Source organism: Kogia breviceps, chromosome 7, assembly GCF_026419965.1.
Source record: "Kogia breviceps isolate mKogBre1 chromosome 7, mKogBre1 haplotype 1, whole genome shotgun sequence".
In the NCBI taxonomy this organism is placed as follows: Eukaryota; Metazoa; Chordata; class Mammalia; order Artiodactyla; family Physeteridae; genus Kogia; species Kogia breviceps.
Genome location: NC_081316.1, coordinates 109,122,178 through 109,139,003, shown reverse-complemented (window position 1 = coordinate 109,139,003; position 16,826 = coordinate 109,122,178). Strand labels below are relative to the sequence as shown.

Genomic DNA, 16,826 nt, shown 5'->3' with positions numbered 1-16,826 from the left:
AGAGAAAAAAGATAGTGAGGATGATGCAGGCAGAGAGAAGAAAGCAGCTCAGCTAAAGTCAAAGGGAACAGGAGAGAGAGGAGAAGGAAGAGAGAGAATGAGTGGCCGGGGGGGCCCTCATCTTTCAGTGCCACCCTCCTTTCACCTGGCCTGGAGCCTAGCCCTCCTGCTTCCCTGAGCCCATCACGTGCCTTCCTGACCAACCAGCACACTCTGTGACCTTATACCTCCCCATGGGGAAGGCGTCCTTCCCTCCTCTACCCCGGACGCTCACTCACCTGTCAAGGAGCACCTCAAATGCCACCTTCTCCTTACCCCTCCCACAGCTCCTTGAAGTAGAATTCATCCTCCCTGGGGCTCCGAGGCCCATGGATTTTCCCTCTGTTCTAAGACACTTGTAAATGTGTCTGTTTCAGTTCGTTGTTTAAATGTGTTTCCCCTCTCACTAGATTTCAAACCTCTTAAAGGCCAGAGCTGAGACGTATTTATCTCTAAATCCCCACTTCGAATTTCCCTGGTGTCCAGCACAGGGTTTTCTAAGCGGCCAGTTCATGTTTTTCCAATGAATGAGTGGATGGGTAGGACACGCAGTCAGAAGAGGAGAGAATGTAAGATTTTTAAATGCTACCTCCTTTCGAATTACGGTTTTTTCCAGATATAGGCCCGGGAGTGGGACTGCTGGGTCGTATGGTAGTTCTATTTTTAGATTTTTAAGGCACCTCCATACTGCTCTGCACAGTGGCTGTACAAATTTACATTGCCACCAACAGTATAGGAGGGTTCCGTTTTCTCCACACCCTCTCCAGCATTTATTGTTTGTAGATTTTTTTGATGATGGCCATTCTGACCGGTGTGAGGTGATACCTCATTGTAGTTTTGATTATACAATAGCCAGGACATGGAAGCAACCTAAATGTCCGTCGACAGAGGAATGGATAAAGAAGATGTGGTACATATATACAGTGGAATATTTTACTCAGCCATAAAAAGGAACGAAATAATGCCATTTGCAGGAACATGGGTGGACCTAGAGATTGTCATACAGAGTGAAGTAAGCCAGAAAGACAAAGACAAATATCGTATAATATCGCTTATATGTGGAATCTAGAAAAATGCTACAGATGAACTTATTTGCAAAGCAGAAATAGAGTCACAGATGTAGAAAACAAACTTATGGTTACCAAGGAGGGAAGGAGGGGGTTGGGTGAATTGGGAGATTGGGATTGACATATATACACAACTGATACTATGTATAAAATAGGTAACTAATGCAGACCTACTGTATAGCACAGGGAACTCTGCTCAATGCTCTGTGGTGACCTAAATGGGAAGGAAATCTAAAGAAGAGTGGATATATGTATACATAGAGTTGATTCACTTTGCTGCACAGCAGAAACTAACACAAGGTTGTAAAGCAACTATACTCCAATAAAAATTAACTTTAGAAAATGTTACAGACAGAAAGGAAGGGGGAAGAAAAGGAGAAAACAGACAGAGAGAGAAGGTAGGACAATCCTCAGCACACACAGCTCAGAACCACAGAGCTGTCCCTCGGATTATGCTCTGTGGTTCCCGGTCTCACTACGAGACGTCCTTCTCTGCAAACCTCAAAGCTCAACTCTGGACACATTTTCCTCCTCACGTCAAGAGTCAGGTCAGTACAGTGAGGTTAAGGAATCAGTCCAAGGATCCTTACTGAGCCAGCTGCAAAGCCACATCTGCAACCTGGGCGCTCTTTCTCCTAAAGCAGAGTCCTAACCACTGGCCCATACGGCCAAGTTATGGCTCTAAAGGGGCACAGGCGGTGGGGTAGAGCACCAGGGGTCAAATCCCGGTGCCGTAATTTATCACACAAATGACAGATCTGTAATGTATCACACAAACGATAGATCTGTTGGGGTCTTCTTTCAGCCTGAGGCTCAGGCGGGGGTCCTTTAACATCGTGGATCTCAGCTGACTGACAGGTTGCCAGCAGTGGGTGCCTGAGGGGGACTCAGTAGTACCAAGTGTCAGAACCATCCCCAGCAACAGAGTAACCGTGGACAGGCTTTACCTTTGAAGAAGGCTCTTCAAAGTTCAAGCTACTTCCGTGGCTTGAACAGAAGTAGCTAGGGGCTGCTAGGGGCTCTAAATTCACTGGCCATCAAATTCCTATTCCTACAGCAGCCTCAGGGGTGGAGCTTAGTTCCTGATTTTACCTATAAGGCAACAGCAACCTAGGGATGTTAAGTGACTCCCCGTAAAGTCACACACCTAATAAAGGTCTGAGCCATCGTTGGTATTCAAGTCTGCGGACCCCATCCAGCGTTCGTCCCACTACCTACTTTGTCTGCCCTACTCCTTGCAGCCACCTCGCCCGTCTCTTTTCAACCCCTTACAGTCCACACCCCATCTTGTTCTGCTGCACCTGTTTCCCCAAGCTCACCAATGTCTCTTAGCAGTTCTTATCTCTCTTTTTGTAGCATTTGATGCTGCTGATTGCATTGTTCTTTTGCATTTCATGACGCTATCTGATCCTGATTCTCAGCCGCTTCTCTGACTGGTCTTTCTCACTTCCTTAGCCAACTCCTCTTCCTTCTCCTCTCCACTGAATTCAGATTTTGTCCATGCCTCGCTCTCCCTGGGCAATCTCGACCTTGCCTGTGGACTCCACATCTCATCTCTGCCCAGGTGATCCTACACCCTGACCCATGTCCTGGGTTACAAAACAAGTTCCACCTACCTGCTGGGCTTTGCCACAGGGATTTCCTTCTGGTGCCTCTTCCAGCAGAGAGGCGGAAAGCACAGTCCTTAAGAGCACAAACTCTGATGCAAGCCTATCTGAGTGTGAGTCTTGCCTGGGTCACTTACTAGCTGTGAGACCTTCAGCAAGTTACCCAAACTCTCTGAGACTGTTCTCTCATCTATAGAACTGGGATGCTAACAGCACCTCTCCTGCAGGGATGTCGTGAGAATTAAAGTGAGTTCATACATACAAGGCACTTAGAGTGGTACTGACGTGCTACAGGACTCATTATTATTATTCCCAATACATCATGTCTGTCATATAGTTTTCATACATAATCTGATTTGATCTCCACACTGTCAGGAAGATTCATTATTATCCCCACTTTACAGATGGAGAAACTGAGGCTTAGAAATTTTAAGTGACTTGTTCAAGGTCACACAGGTCATATATGGTAGAGCTGGGCTTGAATTTGGAGATCCATCTGGCATCAAAGCCCAAGCTCTTAACCACTTCACTTTACCCGCCTTAGCTCCTGAAGTTCAAACCGTGGTCGCCCTTGACTCTTCCTTACCTTTCTTTACTGCATCTACTCACTTGCTATACCAATCAGGGGCCAGCTTCTGACCATTTGACCTGCTCACCCCCCACCATCCTTTCCTTCCCACTCCCACTGTCACAGATCCGTCAGCCCCTTTTGCTACCTGCCTCCTAAGGGCTTTCTCTGTCTCCAGGATTCTTCATTTTCCAATCTGTTCTCCAAAGCGAGGCCAATTATAATCCTAAACGCAGGTCTGTGTGCTCCTGCAGGGCAGAAAGCTTGTCTTATTTATCTCTGTGTCCTCCGTGCCTAGCACAGGGCTGGACTCAGAATTAACGTGCTCAATAAAATAGCTGTTGAACCACACTGAAGCCCACTCAACTCTTTTCATAGAAAATTGGAAATAAGCTAAAATGTCCAATCATAAGGCAATAGTTATCTAAAGTGTGGGTCATATACCCAAGTGGAATATTACTTAGGCATTTAAAATGCTTATGAACAGTTTATAATAATATTAAAAATATTTATGTAATAATATTGAGAAAGCAGGATATAAAATTATATGTATATCTATATGAAGGCTACAACTAAGCAAATACAGAAAATTATTATACACTGCAGAGTGATTGCAAGAAGAGGTTATAAATGCCCACATCTATTAAGTGCTACTTATGGCCCGTTCTAAGCACTTTATGTGAATAGACTTATTTAATTCTGGAAACAACCTGATGTGATAGATACTGTTACCGTCACCCTTATTTTACAGATAAGAAAACAGAAAAGTTAAATGGCAGAGTCAGGATTCAAACTCCCAATCCCTCACTCCAGGGTCAGCTCCTTAACCACTGCACATCTCCTCCCACTTCACACCAGCTCTCCTGGTACACACTCCATATTTTCCTACCTGAACCTATTCCCAAGTTGTCCTCTCTGACTAGACCAGGGGTCTTAATCTTCTGCCTGAGATCTATGGGCAGAAGTCAGTGGTCTGTGAACATTTTGGGGGAAGAAAAATGGCATTATTTTCTCTAACTCCTAACAGAAATCCAGCATTTCCTTCAATTCGGAATATAGGCAATAAACCACAGGATATTAACAGTTGCTGTGACTTTGTCATTGATAGACATCGTGTTTTCATATCACATTACAGTGCTGCAGATGTCTTGAAATATCATTCATATTCATAATTACTTTGAAATTACACTAGTAGTTAGGTCTGGCTATTGAATACATTAATAAATACATACATTAATATATCACTATTAAAATATTTTAACTGCATTTCCATATAATTGGTTTCCCTGGTCATCCTATCTATGTAATTTTATTCATTTAAAAACTTTTTTTCTGAGAAGGAGTCCATTAGTACCCACAGACTACCATGGTCTAGGCCCTCTCTTGCCCTTCCGCCTGGAAAACTCCTACGGATCCTCCAGTGCCCCACTCAGTTCTTGCCCATAGGTGAGAAGGTGCCATTCCCTCCCAATATTCACATCACACAGTGGCTCTGAGTCAGCTTCACGCTGGGCAGGTCAGCATCCCTGTTCTCTGAATTCCTGGCCAGCTTCTGCCCCAAGCTAGCTCATTATGCTGGGTCTCAGTAAGGAGAAGCTTCTCCTAAAAAGAAATTCTTACAGAAGGTCACATTCCCTCATTCCCAATTCCAAAATCCAAAAGGCTCTGAAACTGAATGGTTTCATCAAACTCATTTGGTGGCAAAATCTGATCTAAATAGATAGATGTGAAGCTATTTATAATGTATGACTATCTGAATGTAAGCATGCATTTAATTTTGAGTGTGGGGTTCAGCCCCAAGCCCCATCTGAGATGCTACTCAATGTATGGTATAAGCACCACATGACCTTTCCAGTATCTGGCAAGTTCTGAAATCTAAACACATCTGGCCTCAAGGGTTCGTGGACCTGTGCCTGCTGTTGTGAGTGTCCATCTCCCATTTCCCACTGGATCGGAAACTCCTTGAAGGCAGGGGTCACATTTACTCAGTCCTGGCAAAAAGGAATTAGTCACTAGATGTTTGTTCCACTGAATTGAAATGATTCGAAATGAGAGCAATGAAAGTGAATTATCCTCTTCCCAGCAGCCATGGCCTGGGGATTTCCTGGGATCTGGGAATTGTTCTTTCATTCTCTATGAAGGGTGCAGGCATCGTTTCAATAGAAATGAAAATCGGCTATAAAGGACCTCAGTTCTGAAACTTCCTGGACCCTGTTTCTGCAGGCCCCAGCTGTCTCGTGAGGATCTCTGAGCAGTTTGAGGGGTGGAGGAGAGGGAGGTGCACTCTACTTCTGCCTCCCAGGGAGCGGGGAGAGGTGAGTGACGTTGCCACGGCAACCAAGTTTCCCAGCCAGCAGAGGAGTTGGAAGGCAACGGACAGAGCAGCTGCAGGAATAAAACACCACGATGGGATGTTGTAAGAAGGGGAAACTTCTTCCCCTGGAGATACCAGCTCCGGCCTGGATTTGAAGTCTCCTTAGACACCTGGGCTGGACAGGAGGTGCTTATGGGAACTTCACCTTCTCTGAGTCTTCACAGGGAGGGCAAGGGTCTGGCTGTGCTGAAGATGGTGCAGAGCAGTTACAGGCTCACTGGTGGCAGGCCCTCCGGGGAAGGGGCAGCTTCCGGGGTGGGGACGAGGAAACTGGGGCTTCTCTATTTACAGCGTGGCGCTCCCCGAGCCCCTGTGGTAAACAATCGGGGCCACCGGTAGCTGATATCTTTGGGGATCGGAGGCCGGGAGAGCTCAGAGTCCTTCACATAAAGACACTTCAGGGCGCCGAAGCCCGAGTGGGGCAGGAGCGCAGGTCTCTCTGTGTGCTCGGTCCTGCTGTGCTACCCAGAGTGAGGCAGACGACCGTCTCCGTCAGCACCAAGAACTACCTCCTCCTTGCGCCAGAGCCTCGGGAGCACGGTCCACTCTCAGTTCTGCGAATGGACCAGGGGCTGAATGGACTGGCCTTGCTGGCCTCAGAGCCGAGAGGGGTGCTGTGAGGGTGCAGTGCCAGGTCTCTGCACCGTCACGCCCCACAGTGGGGACCTCCCCGGTCAGCGTGCCCCAGGCTATCAGAGAACTCAAAACTGCCACTGGCTGTCACAGGGATGAAATGAACAGTGTGTGGAATATAGTCAATGATAATGTAATATCTTTGTATGGTGACAGATGGTAACTAGACTTATCGTGGTGATCATTTTGTAATACGTAGAAATATCAAATCACTATGTTACACACCAGTAACCAACAGCGCTGTAGGTCAATTATTCTTCAAACACAAACAAACCAACTCATAGGAAAGATCAGATTCGTGGCTACCAGAGGCAGAGGGTGTGGGGAGGGGGAATTGGATGAAGCAGTCAAAAGGTACAAACTTCCAGTTATAAAAGAGCTAGGGATGTAACGTACAACGTGATAAGTATAATTAACACTGCTGTATGTTCTATATGCAAGTTGTCAAGAAAGTAAATCCTAAGAGTTCTCATCACAAGGAAAAACTTTTTTCTATTTCTTTAATTTTGTATCGATATGAGGTGATGGATGGTCACTGAGCTTACTGTGAATAATCATTTCACGATATATGTAAGTCAAATATTATGCTGTACGCCTTGAACTTACACAGTGCTGTATGCCGATTGCGTCTCAATAAAACTGGAAGGAAAACAAACCCACCATTGGCTCCTCTCACCAATGGCGTATCATTCAAAGCCCTCAGCCTGGTCCCAGCCCACCACGGAAGCAGCAACAGCACGTACGGGGAGTTCACGCATGCAGGCACCGGGCTGGCAGACACGATACCACCCTGAATCCTTACAATCATCCAGAGAGCGAGGAGTTACAATATTAGTTCTACTACTAAATAATACTAATAGGTGAAATTTATCGAGTTCACCTGACTCCTGGCACTCATCTCACTTAATCTTTCAGCAACCTCATGAAGTGAGAACTCTTATTGTTCCCATTTTACAGATGAGGAGTTTGAGGCACAGGAGATAAGCCCCCAGCGCTGGGGATTAGGATCCTGACCGCTATTCCACACAGCTCTCCAGTCCTGGCCTTCACCACCGCCCGGGCAGATGCTCCCTGTTTTAACCACGCCCAGCTGGCATCGTCCCCCAAGTATTCCGTTTTTTTCTCCTTCCTCAAGCATGCTATTGAGGCTTCTGCGTGGATGCCCTCACCTGTCAAACATTCCAAGCTCCGGCCCAGCGTCCTTACCTGACCGCCTAGCTACACCTATGACCTATTTCTGACCTCCTCCTTGCCCTTGTCTGAGCCGCTCCCTGGCAAGCCCCCAGCAGAGCTACTGAGATTTATGTCACTTTTCAGATGTGTGGTCTTCGCTGCCTCCTGGGAAAGACTACGAGCCTCAGCTTCCCCATCTGTAAAATGAGGAGGTTGGGCCAGGCCATTTCTAACCGCTGTAATTCAATGCATTTCTGAGTCCCTGTTATGCATACGTGAGGTGGGAAAGGGAAGCAGGGAACGCGTGTTGAATGACTCATCCTATTCGGATGCCTTTCTCTTCTGGCTTCTCACCTTTTTCCCTTAGGCTGACTTGGAGTCATTCTGTTGAGCTGATGGAGGGATGTTAGCCTTTACTTGCTAGAAGCAGCTCTGAATCAGCGGAGGTCGTGCCCACAGAGCCTTCGAGAAGCTCGGGACCCTGTGCAGGAGGGACAGCTGGAACCTCACTCTCTATGCCCATCTCCAGGCACTGGGGCCTCATGGGGCCCGAGAACCGGTGAGCCTCTGGGTTTCCAGGGGAAACAGTGTGGACGGCTGATAGCACGCTTGTCCTCATTGAGACAAGCCCGGGTAGAGGCGAGGGGCTGACAGGGAGGCTCCTGCTTTTAGCTCTGCAGTAAATTAAACTTCAGACTGGCTCTGGCAGCAGCAGGGATGGTGCCTCAGGGTGTCTGGGTGATAAGGGAGGGGGTGGCACTTAGTTTAGCTCTAATACTTTCGGTGTAGGAGACACAGGGATCTATAGGAACAGAGGAGGGTGATGCTGCGGGAGCTTGCTGCACAAGAAAGGCAGAGATGGAGATAAGATACTTGAGCAAGGAGGGAAGGGATGGCTGTGCGGGGAGCTGACCTGATAGGTCTCGTCCAGCCCTCTTATTTCAGATCTGTGGGCTTCGCAGAGGGAGCCGGGAAGTCAATCATCAAGAAGCCTGAGGCAATGATGGTGACCAGGCAGAGAGGTAGAGGGGATCAGACATGGGTCTGAGGAAGCTTTACAGGTGACCCTCACTTTAAATAAACCCACTATATGAAAATCTATGCGAACCAGATAAAAGCGGGTGGTTTGCTACTTGTATCTTTCCAGCGTCCAGGTTGTTATTAACACCCCATGTGATACTTTCCATCTCCCAGCCTTGCTTTCAACTATCAAATGAGATGGTTGAACTCCAGCATCTTTAGTTTTACACTTCATCCTCTTTGATTCTGAAATTGCCATTGTTTCCCTTGAATGACACGCCCATCCCAAATGTGACTCACTATTTGTGCAGTTTTTGAAACTCACCTATTGCGGAGAGCACCCTGTAGGATTGCTACCACCTCCATTTAGATCAGAGCCTCTGCTTTCCGCAACCAAGAATGTCAGCACTAGGATCTCTTTTATCCCCTTGAAGCAGAGTCTCCGGGCACCAGGTGACAGGGGTGAGGTTGGGGGCATTCGTCAGGGTCCCAGAGCCACTCAAGTTGTTTTACATTAACAATGCAAATCACCCCCAGGTCACTAGCCCAGGGAAGACACAGCCACCATGAGACTGAGCAGAGCTGGCTCTGGGAGGCTCACAAAGGCTCAGAGCTGTCGGATGCATCAACCCAGACAACGGGAAAGAGGGGGGAATATCCAATTAGGATCGAGGCACCACTAGGCACCTGACATTAAGACAGGTGCTGTGAGTGGAGCCCGGGAGGTAGACGGTGCTGCCAGCTAGGGATGGCTGAACTCTGAGATAGGGAGAGAGACATGATGGTAAGAGGGCGAGGAAGCCAGCTCCAAGGTGGGGAGGTGGTGGTGGTGAGAGAATAAAGCCAACAACGAAATCCATAGCTGCCACTTACTAACTACCTGGTATGCACACGGTGCTAATGAACTCACCTGTGCTGTCTCGTGTCCTGCTCCGGATGACCCTAGGAGGTGTTATTACCATCACCTCATTGTACACATGAGGAAACGGAGGCACGAAATGGTTAAGCAGCCTGTCCACTGTCACATAGCTAGTAAATAGCAGAGCCAGGATTGAAACCTGGTCGGTCTGATCCTAAAATCCATGTACCTACTCTTCATACCACAGTCTCCCCAACGTAGGGATCGCAGAGCTGTTGTTCCTCCTTCATCTGGGGATCCTGCCTCCTTTTAATCTCCTTCCCCCATCCCACCACTGACCCCCCAGTCCCGCCCCATCCCGCTTCAGTTAAAAGCAGTAACCCACCACCCACTGTCCCCCTTACTGTGGGAGGGAAAGAGCGAGCGGGGCTGGAAGCTTTCTATGAACTATCTGGGTGGTGTTTAAAATCCACTGTGGGAGAGCAGCTCAGGCTTTAGATGAAAAGTCTTTGGGGTAGAAGGATCCAAAAGCCCTCTTTTCTAACAAATGCTAATCATACCTCAAACACAGTGAGATGTAAAAGCTGAACCAAGGGCTACCTGTTAGTAAAATACTTGGTGCCTAAAAGAGGGTCCTTAGAAAGATGCTCCAAAGCTCTGTAATGTGGAATAAAGATATCAGTTTCCTTTCTTCCCTGATTCATCCAGCTTAATATTTTTAGATGTATTGACTCCACCAAGCCTGGGTCATTGGGAGAAGAAATTTACATCTGCTAATGACCCCCATCCTCAGTGGGCCATCCATGCTTTCTGTTCTGCGAGGAAACCCTGAAGAACCAAAGAAAAAGAAGGGAGAGCTGGTTTTTCAAAGAATAGACTACAGAACTATTTAGCAATCTGGACCCCTGTCTGCGACCTGCCCTCATGGACAAAAAAGAAACACTACAATACAGACAGGACCAGGAGATTCATGAGAAGTCATTGCTGGTATTTCTGCTTTCATTTTGAAGATCCTGAGAAATCTGAATCTTCCTTTTGCTGGACTAGAATATAACCCCTGTGACAACTAGAATTTCTACCTGTGCCCTGCTGAATCCCCATTGCCTAGGATAGAGTACAGCAGGCACTCACTCACTATTTATTGACTGACCAAGTGAATAAATGAATGACGATTCCAGGTACCTGTTCCACCATGCCTTCCTCTGAAGGAATCTGTGTCCATAGGTCCTGCTGGCCTCTACAATCCTGTTTTGTGTGATAGAAATCCACCCTCAGTCTCTAGGAGTGGACTTTCTCTCCAAGGGTAGTTCTTAGGTCATCTGGTCAATGCCTGTGGCTTGTGAGGCTGGACCAATCAGATCCTCTACCTTGAAAATCCAAACCCAGAGGCACTGAGGGAAGCTGCACACTGAAGAGAGACTGTAAGCCACCTGAGGGCAGGGACTGTGTCTATCTTGTTTTCTGCATTGTTCCCAGTGCATGATATCCTGAGTCAGGCCTGAAATAGAGCAAAAGCTCTATAAAAGTTTCCTGAATGGATAAACAAATTGTCAGCTGGGTCTGGATGGCCATTATGGGACATGATGGATAAACCAGGGAAACCAAAGTAGCAGAGAGGGAAGAGCATGGATCCAATACAACGAGAGCACTAAAGACGCTGTGAGACAGACAGAGAGCCACTGCCTTCCTCCCGTCCTGCTCTCTCTGGATCCGTACAATATCCTACCAATTGTACTTAAGCCAGTGTGAATGTGTTTCTTCTCTTGCAATATTAATAACCCAGATGGGAGCATCACTGGACCCACATGCAGAAGACCAGATGTCTGACATGTATATTTAAGCTTGTATGTTTAAGCTTGTATATGTATATTTAAGAGTTGTTCTTTAGTTTGGTTTGGTTTTGCCATTGAGTGTCATTAAAGGTTGAAATGGGCTAGAAAGGGAGGAGATGGGACTCCAGAGCCTTAGGGAATGGAGGCCATCATCTCTCTGGGCTGAGAGTCTCCCCCTCCTTCCCTCTGAACTGGAGTTGTTCATCTCCAGCTTAGCTACAAGCCACCACCCCACTAACCTGGAAGCTCATCCTGTAAAGTCATCAAAGTAATACCAGCCACACACCAGAGAAGTGCAGGGGAGGTGGACTGGATGGGACACTAGACTTGCAGGGTCGTGATGTAAGTTCAGGGTCCAGGACTTGCTCAGCCATTGACTAGCTCCGGGGTTGGGCAAGTTATCCAATGTCTTTGAGCCTCAGTTTCTTTGGTAAAGTGGGAATAATAACACTTAACTCTCTGGTTGTTGGGAGAATTAAAAGCAGTGCCCAGCACATAGGAGGGACTCCATAAGTGTGACTGGAGTGACCAACTGAGTGTGAATGTAAAGCACTGCAACTCACAGAGGATTTTCCTATATTGCAAGTCACTTAAATCTCACAATGACTTGCAAGATTTACAAAGTAGACCTTAGTGTTCCCATTTTACAGATGAAGAAACTGAGGTTAAATAGAATCACTGACTTGTCCAAGGTTACCCACAGAGTGAGTGGCTGATGTCCAGCCCAAGTCTCAGCTTCTTCGCACAACACTTCCCTCATCAAAAGAATGCACGACAGGAAACAGATGTGCCGTGACTATGCTTCCCTGGGGCTGGCTGAATCTCTCCTTTCTTAATCCCATATAAGGTTTCATTCAGGGATCTGTGTACAAAATGTCCAGGAGATGAACGAATCAATATATGAAGGAATGAATGAGTGGGTAAAGGACGGAACGAATGAATTCCCTGTCTTAATTCTACTCCACACGTGATTTGCAACAAAACCTGGGATCTTGTCTAGACTAAGCCCTATAGGGTTTTCTGGTGGCTGTTTCTCTTCCTCTCTTGGGAATATCTACATCACAGGCCCGGCGATGGGTGTGGCTACACCACCAGCCCCTCCTCTGCCAGCAAGGGAAGCAGAGGGCAGCCCTGCCCGTGCTACGTACTGGTTTCTGCAGTTTCGTACTCGCTGTCTCTGAGAAGCTCAAAGATGTCCACTTCGACCTTGGCCTTGCCCAGCCTCTCGGGAGCACGGTTGATGCGGTTCTTGGCCAGGGTGATGGACAGCCGCTCCCCTCTGCTGCACTCCATGGGGTCATCCAGGATAGCAGCTGTGGGCAGGCAACCACATGGACACAGTTGGTACCCTCTACCGTTACGCCTCCTCCTGCTCCAGTCTCCCCCCAGTGCCGCCTTCCACCTCCACCCTGCCATCCTCAGAACTGTCCCCAAAGCAAGTCCCCTGCGTGCTAAGGGTCTAGGTTTGTAGCCAGGTGTAGCGGTGAACTCTAGTGTGGCTAGTCACCTCGGGGACACTGTAATGCCACGGCAGGCCACCAGGGGCCCTACCTGTAAGAGGTCCTCAGGCTCAGGCGTGGCGATACCCTTGGATCTAGGTTTACCTGCACACATGGACACACGTGTGCAAAGGGAGGGAGATGGCAGCAGTCCTTTGAAAATGGTTTTCTGGGCATATGAGAAACTCTCCTTGAGGTGATCTAGGGTTGAAGAAGGCTAGGTTTGAGAGGGAGACCTGTGGTATCAAGGGGCAGCTGCAGGATCCTGCTGAATGCTGCTTGTCTATGCTCTGACACCGATGAGACAGGTCACCTAGCGAGCTACATAGTTTCTATGAACTCCTGTCCTCACCGAACACGGGGAATAGTAAGACAACTTCATGGGCTTGGTGTGAGAATTCAGCAAGACAATGTCTATTAAGCAGCACTCCATCAAAATTTAATCAGTGTGACAATCGGTGTGAATTGTTGGACTGGTGTGGTACCGATAGCTGCCCAACTTCTGGAAGCAGTATTAAGGATACGTGTTAACCTGAGTTCAAATCCCAGCCCCGCCCCGTCTTAGCTATGGGGCCTCTGTTTCCTCACTTGTAAAATGGGGGAGAGAGCCTCTTCTTTGGGCTCCAGTGAAGATGACATGGATAATGCGTGTGAAGTGCTCAGTGCAGTATCTGGCGCACAGCAAACACTCAGTAAATCTAGCCATTGATATCATTCATTCTCTTGGCAGAGGAAGCTACACAATTGAAAATCTCTGCACAAAAACTTGTACACAGGAGTGTGGGTGAAGGGGTAAATCAGGAGGTTGGCATTAACAAACACACGCTGCCATATATAAAATAGATAACCGACAAGGACCTCCTGTAGAGCACAGAAAACTCTACTCATTAGTTTGTAATAACCTATAAGGGAAAAGAATCTGAAAAAGAATATATATATATATAACAGAATCGCTATGCTGTATGCTTGAAACTAACACTATATTGTAAATCAGCTATACTTCAAATTAAATAAATAAAATATATCCTAAAAATAAAGTTACTCTGTCCAAATAATAATTAAAAAAAACTTGTATACAAATGTTCCAAGCAGCATTATTCATAAGAGCCCAAAAGTGGGAAAACCCAAATGTCCATCTACTGATGACTAGGTGAACGAAAATGTAGTCTATCTATACAATGGAATATTACTCAAAAATAAACGGAATAAAGTACTGACGTACATGCCACAACATGGATGAACCTTGAAAACATTACGCTCAGTCGAAGAAGCCAGACACAAAAGATCACGTGTTGAAAGATACCATTTATATGAAATGTCCAGAATAGGCGAATAGAGACAGAAAGTAGATTAGCTGTTGCCCAGTAGCAGTGGTGGTGGTGAGTGAGGAAGTTGGGGAGAAATGGAGAGTGACCAGTAATGCACATAGTGTTTTTGGGGGGATGACAAAAATGTCCTAAAATTGATCATGGAGATGGCCACACAACTGTGTGAATATACTAAAACACGCTGAACTGTATACTTTATATGGGTGAATTGTGTGGTATATGAATTATATCTCAATAAAGCTGCTGCAGAAATAAAGATCAAGCTTATCTTGCAGAGGTTGAAGCTGCAGAAGAGCAACACAGAGAATCAAACTGAATAGGTCTCACTGACATGTGGCCCTTGAATCTCTGTGGCTGGTATGGACAGAGACCCAGTTTCTATTCCATCTTTTCTGTATAAGGTTTCCATACCTCCTGTGACCCATTTTCCAAACCAAAACCAGGACACAGAATATGACAAAGCACTTTTTTTCTGATTTGTGGATTTATTTATAGGCATAGCCTTACTGAACAATGGAAAGTAGATTTCATTTACACGGGTTGGCCATACATGGGGCCACAGAGGTGCATCCCAAGAACTAGGCAATAAAGTAGGCTGCTGTGAGTTAAGTAGCAAAGTCCACGCACACCTGATAGGATTAGCCCCCTGAGGGAATGGACAAAGGACCGGTAAATGTATGACTGAAGAGCCCAGAGACACCTAAAATTCCTACCCAGGTCACTTTAGGGAAGCAAGACCAGAATGAGATTATTACTTAGGGAGCAGAAATGTGAACAGTTACACTGTGCTGTCCCAGGAAAGGAAGACTTTGGGAATAGAAGGGAAGTGGGGCAGCCCAGAGGAGCGATTCTCAAATGGTGTTCCTTAGAGAGCCCCTGGGTTCCCAAGAAGCAGAGGGGAAGGCTGAAGAGAGATCTCTAGCCCCACACCAATTTCAACCAGCACAACTCCACATCCATCAGTTTTAGATATCAGAGTTCTCCAAAAGACATGTTGTGGGGGAAAAAAAAAAAGTCTCACAGTTAAAAATATAATAGAAACCATTAGCCCAGCCCTGGAGCATAGAAAAGAGACATCTAAAGTGTCAGGAATTGGCAGTGCCATCTTGCACGAGTCACAGGAAAGAGGCACCGGGTCCATGAGATACTAGCCTCATGTTAATAGGTACACATTTATCCAGTGACAACGTCAGGCTAAGTCCTAGTGGACTTACCTAGTCTCACTTACTGTCTGCAACAACTCTGTGAGATCAGGGTGTTATCTGTGTCATCCTCACTTGGAGATGAGAAAACAGAGGTCAGGTGACCTGCCCTGCCCTCCTTCACAGGGCTGGTGAGTGTAGAGGAGGGAGGGGATCCCAGGTCAGTTTCATATGAACCCTGCATCCTTAACCACCGGTCATATTCCTTCTAATGAAATTCATCTTCCCAGGGGTTTGCTGCTGAGAAGGGAGTAGGCTAGGTAGGTGTGTCTTAGGCAGCTCCCACTGCTATAAGAAAACACCACAGAGTGGGTGGTATTTATTTCTCACCGTTCTGGAGGCTGGGGAGTAGGAGATCAGGGTGCCAGCATAATTGGGTTCCAGGGAGGTCCTGCCTCCTGGTTTGCAGATGGCTGTCTTCTCCCCATGTCCTCACACGGCAGAGAGAGGGAGATCAAGCTATCTGGTCACTTTGAAAAGGGCACTGGGGTCTCACCTTCAGGACCTCTCCTAAACCCAATCACTTCCCAAAGTGGGGAGGGATAAATTGGAAGTTTGGGATTAGCAGATACAAATGACTTTCTATAAAATAGATAAACTAGGGCTTCCCTGGTGGCGCAGTGGTTGAGAATCCGCCTGCCGATGCAGGGGACACGGGTTCGTGCCCTGGTCTGGGAGGATCCCACATGCCGTGGAGCGGCTGGGCCCGTGAGCCATGGCCGCCGCTGAGCCTGCGCATCCGGAGCCTGTGCTCCACGGTGGTAGAGGCCACAGCAGTGAGAGGTCCACGTACCGCAAAAAAAAAAAAAAAAAAAAAAAAAAAAAAAAAAAAAAAAAAAAAAAAAGATAAACTACAAGGTCTAGCATGGGGAACTATATTCACTATCTTGTAATAAACCATAAAGTAAATAAATATGTATAAAACTGAATCACTTTGCTGTACACCAGAAATTAACACAACATTGTAAACCAGCTATACTTCAATTAAAAAAAAACAACGGTGTGTGCTATGGACTGAATTATGTCCCCCCAAATTCCTTTGTTAAAGCTCTAATGTGTGCATTTAGAGAGATAGGACCTTTAAGAGGTAATTAAGGTTAAATGAGGTTATAAGGGTTGGGCTCTGATCGCTTGGGATTAGCATCCTTAGAAGAAGAGACATCAGAGAAGGTTCCCTCCCACTTTCTTCCACCCCCGAGGCAGGAAGCAGGCTGTCACTAAGAACTGTGACCCTGCAGCACACTGACATCAGACTTTTAGCCTCCAGAACTTGAGAAATAAATGCCCCTTGTTGAAGCCACCCAGCCTGTGGTATTTTATTATGACAGCCCAAGCTGGCAAAGACAATGTGCTAATTAATATAAACCCTCGCATGCAGGACACCAGCCAGCCATGTGACACCACACAATGAACTCACAGAGCGTCACCAGACACACTTTGAGACGGAGCTATCAAGGCCGGGGGTGGGGAGAGGGGATGGCAGGGAAGAGAGAACGTGGGAGTGATACACTAAGGGGTACACGAGGTCTCCGCGGTGCCCAGCACTCAGGACTCTGCCTTCAGAGGTACCTGGCAGGTGCTCAACAACCCACTAAGACCCACAGTCCCGCCCTCGCTTCCCAGCC

The 16,826-nt window shown here is 47.0% G+C and overlaps 1 protein-coding gene across 10 annotated transcripts in view; it reads right to left on the bottom strand.

Moving 5' to 3' along the window:
• GRIK4 (glutamate ionotropic receptor kainate type subunit 4) overlaps positions 1-16,826 on the bottom strand; it is a 421,209-nt gene that overhangs the window by 160,015 nt on the left and 244,368 nt on the right. For 6 of the 10 annotated variants that reach the window (XR_010841462.1, XM_067039151.1, XM_059069793.2 and 3 more), the window contains one exon: positions 12,321-12,485. The exons of 3 other annotated variants lie outside the window; for them this stretch is intronic. Coding sequence is in view for 6 of the 7 variants with exons in the window: in XM_067039151.1 (XP_066895252.1) it covers positions 12,321-12,485 (165 nt within the window). In the remaining variant the exon portion in view is untranslated. The remainder of the gene's footprint in view (positions 1-12,320; positions 12,486-16,826) is intronic. One more of the 10 variants, XM_067039153.1, reaches the window with a different exon arrangement.